The 5,094-nt window shown below is 62.3% G+C and overlaps 1 protein-coding gene across 2 annotated transcripts; it reads left to right on the top strand.

The window, feature by feature from the left end:
• Nucleotides 1–270: 270 nt before the first annotated feature.
• CHRNA10 (cholinergic receptor nicotinic alpha 10 subunit) lies at nucleotides 271–5,088 on the top strand. 2 transcript variants are annotated; one of them, XM_019530512.1, is made up of 4 exons: nucleotides 271–763; nucleotides 2,425–2,570; nucleotides 3,101–3,255; nucleotides 4,052–5,088. In XM_019530512.1, exons 1-4 carry the CDS (start codon nucleotides 694–696, stop codon nucleotides 4,785–4,787), a joined length of 1,107 nt encoding a protein of 368 aa, XP_019386057.1. In that variant the 5' UTR covers nucleotides 271–693; the 3' UTR covers nucleotides 4,788–5,088. The 2 variants fall into 2 exon arrangements, with proteins under 2 accessions (XP_019386057.1, XP_019386056.1); XM_019530511.1 differs by lacking the exon at nucleotides 271–763 and having other exon boundaries at nucleotides 1,585–2,570.
• Nucleotides 5,089–5,094: the final 6 nt, after the last annotated feature.

Here is a 5,094-nt window from a genome sequence, read left to right on the forward strand (position 1 = left end):
AGGGCCGGGGGACATGACCAAGGCTATGCAGGGAGTCTTTGGCAGAGTCAAAACCCCATTTAGTGCCTTTTCTGCAGCTCTGGGTTTCCCCTTGCACTGGGGCACATCCCAAGCGCGAGTGAGAGCCAGCCTTGGGGGAGGGGTTGTTTTCTGTGGGTCCTGAGATCGTCTGACTGTGCGTGGCATGGCGTGGTGTCACCCGTGGCTGGAGGTGCCAGGTGGGGGCGTGTCGCTGGGGGGGGGGAGCAGCCTCACGCTCGCTCTCCTGGCGGTGTCGCAGCTCCTCCGTGCTGTCTCTGTCCCCTGGGGGACCCTCCCTTCCTTCCTTCCCTCCCTTCCCCCTGTTCCTCTAGGCTCAGTTTTCACCCGCGTGCCTCTGCCCTGCTCTCTCCAGGCAGCTGCAAGCTTCCCCCTGCCCGGAGGCGACGGAGACCTGCTCGGAGCGCTCTTTCGTAGAGGAAGACTCTGCTCCACGGAGAAGGAAATCCCCGAGTGATTCTGCGCCTAGAGGAGCCGACCCATGCGCCGCCTCTGCCTTCCTGCTCGCAGGCACCACCGGGCTGGCCGTGCCCTCGCTCCAGCATCACCAGGGCTGCTGGCAGCACAGATGCACCCCTGACCTGCACTGGGGCTCCCTGCCAGGCTGCAAAATTCCCCCCACGCCGGCCGGGCGTCCGTCGTGGGGGCACGAGCATGAAGCCCAGGGCAGGCCTCGGCTCCCTCCTGCTCTCCCTGTGCTTCTCGGGACTTCCCCTGCTACCAGGTAAGACGCCATCAATGCCTCCGCACCCCTCGCTGAGCAGGGTCCAGCTGACTGCAGGAAGCTCCTGGGACCTGAGCGGCCAGCACTTACCGAGCTCCTCAGGGCATGCCGCCCCCGCCCCTTTGCGGGGTTACATCTGGCCCCCAGCCCGTGGAGCTGCGCACCGGGCAGCCTGCAATTCAGTCAGGCGTGCAAGGGTCCGGGGGTCCCCTGGAAACATGGCCGGCTTGGCCCCACGCTGTAAACGAGCCTGTCTCATGCCCACCCCTGAAACACAACACCTGGCATTAAACTTTCACGCGCAGGATGGGGCGCTGCTCTCCCAGCCGCCTCCGTCCCTCCGTCCCGCGGCCCCCGTGGGCAGGGGGGCGCGGGGTTGGGCTGGGCAGAGCTCAAGCTAGGTCCTGCGTTTCAGAGCTGAGCTGGCCTGGCTCTGGGACCCAAAGCTCAAGCACCCAAGTGGCCCCCATGGGAGTCAGAAGTCAAGATGGGGGTCCTGTCTCCATGGCCTGTGTTGGGGGGAGCTCCCTCCTTTCCAGCCCCACCTTGCTAATGCTCCTGCTGGCATCTGACTCCATGCACGGAGGGTCTGGGTCCCACGCTGGCCTGCAGAGGCCATGGGACAGGCAGCGGGGCAGGGATCTGCAGCACAGATCAGCTGAGTCCAGGGGAGAGGCTTTCCCGTCATCCCTGCTCGATGCTACCAGCCTCCTGGAAAGGACTGCGGTTGCTGTAGCCTCAGCACGGCCCCAGAGGGTCCCGGCTAGAGGGTCTTGTCCCTCCACCCAGGGTCAGACTGATGCTGCATTTGGGATTTAGAAGGGGTTTCCCACCAGTCAGATTGGTATGCGCTTGCAGGGGGGGCAGTGGGGAGCCATGAGCCCGAGGCTACATCTGCAGTCGGTGACAGAGCCGGGCCCAGCTCTCCTGAGCCTCTGCTGAGCATTTTGGCTTCAGACCTGCCCTTCCCCTTGGCACAGTTCTTGGGAGCAGAGAGAAAGGAGCCTCCCCGCTTCGGTTGGGATGTGCAGGGAGACGTTGCAGCAGCCTTGAAACGCTTTGTGACCCTTCTTGTGGCGCCAGCCCCAGCACCTGCCCAAGGCATCTCCCTCCAAGTGGTCACCAGGCTCCTAAACCTCTCCGGCCACCCGCATGCAGTGCAGCCTGGCCCGGTCACCCTTGACCATGAGCTGTCAGCGCCTGCTCCAGAGGTCACATCTAGTCCAACCCCTGCCTGAGTCTGGATCAGCCCTGTCCAAACCAGCCCAGCCAGTCCATTATATAAACGCGGCGCAAGACTATCCCCGACTCTGACGCAGCCCCAGACGTCGCGCTTGAACCTGCCTCAGGGAAAGCAGAGGGACCGTGGCCGCCACCGTCCTGCTCCTGTAAAAGGTTGTTAATAGATGCTCAAGAGATCCCAAGCAGAGACCGTGCCCCCATACAGAGGAAGGCAAACCCCCTCGGTCCACACCAATCTGACTGGGGGTGGGGGGGAAACCTTCCTGACCCTAAACGTGGCATGGAGTGGAGGGGCAAGACCCTCAGGGTCTTCCTCAGCTGCTGCCTGTGGAGTCTGTCGGTGCCGGGGTTGGCCGGTTGCAGCCGGGGGCCGTGCCTTCTCCCTCCCGCTCCTCTCTCCCCTTTCCCTCCTGACCCAGGCTGCTTGGGGGCCCAGGGGAGACTGGCCTACAAGCTGCTCAATGACCTGTTCGCCAACTACTCCAGCGCCCTGCGGCCCGTGGAGGACACGGACCGGGCTCTGAACGTCACCCTGCAGATCACGCTCTCCCAGATCATCGACATGGTGAGTCGGGGGCCCGCTGGTCCGGGCCGGCCGAGCCCGTCTCCCCAGCAAAGCTACCTTCCGGCAAGAGAGCCGGCTGCCGGGGATCGCTCCGGCTGGGGTGTTGGTGCGGCGCGGCCGGGGGCTACGGTGGGGCTGCCCTGTTGCACCTGCCAGCATGTAGGAAACCGCGGGTCCTGCCTGGAGGGGTTTTCTCTAACTGGGGTCGGAGGGTTGTAGGAAGTGGGGTCACGGCACCATGCTTTGGGGCAATCCTTAGGCCGGCAGCTGCCCAGGGACGTGGGGACTGGACCCACCAGCCCACTGGCTGTTGCTACTGCCAGGCAGCTGAGCAGCCCCCTGGACCTTGCTGGGATGAGCTACATGGCGCAAGTTAATGAGTCCCAAGGGGCCAGGTCAGGACTGAGTCCCTCTTATTGGGCGATTCGTGGTGGCGAAAGGGTGAGGCACTCTGTGCTAACCCCGACATTGCACAGCGGTCCATGCACCTGCCCGCTCCCTCCTCATGCCTCTCTCCCTCCCGGCTGCAGGATGAGAGGAACCAGGTCCTGACATCTTACCTGTGGATCCGGCAGGTGTGGGTGGACGCCTACCTGACCTGGAGCAAGGACGATTACGGTGGGATTGATATCATCCACATCCCCAGCAGCTACGTGTGGCGCCCCGACATTGTCCTCTACAATAAGTGGGTTTATCGTCCTTTAATGAGTGGGTTTATGGGGGCTGGGAGGCAGCGTTCCCTCCCGGCCCTGCTTCTGCGTGCGGCTCCTGCTGGCAGGGCTCTGGGGATGGAGAGGGCCTGGCGTTCGGCCCTGATCCTGTCGGCAGGAGTTGGCTTCCACGGGCTCGTAATGGTTGCAAAGAAGTGGGGCTGGGTAGATGATGGGTTTGTCTGGGTTGGTTGGGACAGAGCTGATCCTGCCTCAGGCAGGGCTTGGACTAGATGTGGCCACGGCAGGTCCCTTCCAGCTCGGCTCCTCCATGATTTTGACAGGGCTGCAGAAGCTGGCTCCTGAGCCGGACATTCACGCTGGCCCCGATCCTGAGGGGTAAAGGAGCTCTGCAGGATGAGGGAGATGCACCAAGACTTAAATTGCTCGTGTATTTTGGCATTGTGTGGGTTTGCGTGTTGCCGCGAGGCATGGGAGTGGCTCGTGGGGAGAAAGGTGACCCCAGTTAGTCCCTGGGAAACTTGCTCAGAGCTTGTTTAGTGGCTTTGAGCAAGAGACTTCAGGCCCGAGGGCAAGGGCCATGACCTGGGAGCCCTGGTGAAAGACGGCTAATGGGGACTGGGTTTCAGCCGTGACTGGGCAGGGCAGGGCCCTGGTTAACTGGGGTGAAGACGAGACCTGGTGGGGTCTGCTGTGGGGCACCTGGCTGTGGTTACCTGCAGCTGTGGGCCCACAGGCTGGGCTTGGACCTGGGGAGGGAGGCCAGAGCAGCTCCCACTCATCCCCGTGGCCTCTTCCTTCCTTGTCCAGTGCCGACGACCAGTTCACGGGCTCCATGGAGACCAACGTGGTGATCCACCACGACGGGCGGGTGATGTGGGACTCGCCGGCCATCACCAAGAGTTCGTGCAAGGTGGATGTGTCCTACTTCCCCTTCGACGGGCAGCAGTGCCACCTCACTTTCGGCTCCTGGACCTACAACGGGAACCAGATCGACCTCCGCAACGGGCTGGACACGGGAGACCTCACCGACTTCGTGGAGAACGTGGAGTGGCAGGTGCTGGGCATGCCGGCCCGGCGCAACGTGGTCACCTACGGCTGCTGCTCGGAGCCCTACCCCGACGTCACCTACACACTCATCCTCCAGCGCCGCGCCTCCTTCTACATCTTCAACCTGCTGCTGCCTTGCATCATGATCTCCTTCCTGGCCCCGCTGGGCTTCTACCTCCCAGCCGACTCGGGGGAGAAAGTGTCCCTGGGTGTGACCGTCCTGCTGGCCCTCACCGTCTTCCAGCTGCTGGTGGCGGAGAGCATGCCGCCCTCCGAGAACGTGCCCCTCATCGGTGAGTCGCCTGTGCTAAGTCACCCTGCCTCTGCTTTTTTGCTTCCTCCCGGTTCTTCCTCAGCGCACGCAGCAGGATTTTGGGTACCCTCCCAAACCCCTTCCCTTACCTGGGGCTTAGTACCATGCTCGTGGCCACTGTCTCTATCCCACCTGCCTCAGCGGACTAAATGCAACCCTATTCCACCCAGCTCACGTTCATGAATCCTTCCCTTTGCTTCTCTTGGGGCTCAATATTGAGGTGCAGATGTGCCCTAACCGTGGGGGCATGTCTCGGTTTTGAGGGGACACGTTCACCCATGGCCTAACAGATGAGGTAGGTAGGATGTAGCTCTCAGCCAAGACCGTTCATCTTCCCAAGGGACAGGCCTCTGCCACGCCATGTAGCCCCTTTGCCCCAGCCACCTGCGGAGGGTTTAGATTGAGAGTGTGGTCGGGGGTAGAAAGGTAAGAAAGATTTATTGACTTAGAGAAGATTATTGATGAGAGAAGCAATCAAACAGGTAAGAGA

Source organism: Crocodylus porosus, unplaced genomic scaffold (genome assembly GCF_001723895.1).
Source record: "Crocodylus porosus isolate Cpor-Errol unplaced genomic scaffold, CroPor_comp1, whole genome shotgun sequence".
Lineage (NCBI taxonomy): Eukaryota > Metazoa > Chordata > Crocodylia > Crocodylidae > Crocodylus > Crocodylus porosus.

Bases quoted from the DNA above. Each gene is read 5' to 3' on its own strand.
- CHRNA10 (XM_019530511.1), top strand. From the start codon at position 2,286: ATGGAGTGGAGGGGCAAGACCCTCAGGGTCTTCCTCAGCTGCTGCCTG. The intron at 2,571-3,100 runs GTGAGTCGGGGG...TCCCGGCTGCAG, and splicing joins TCTCCCAGATCATCGACATG to GATGAGAGGAACCAGGTCCT. The intron at 3,256-4,051 runs GTGGGTTTATCG...TTCCTTGTCCAG, and splicing joins GACATTGTCCTCTACAATAA to TGCCGACGACCAGTTCACGG.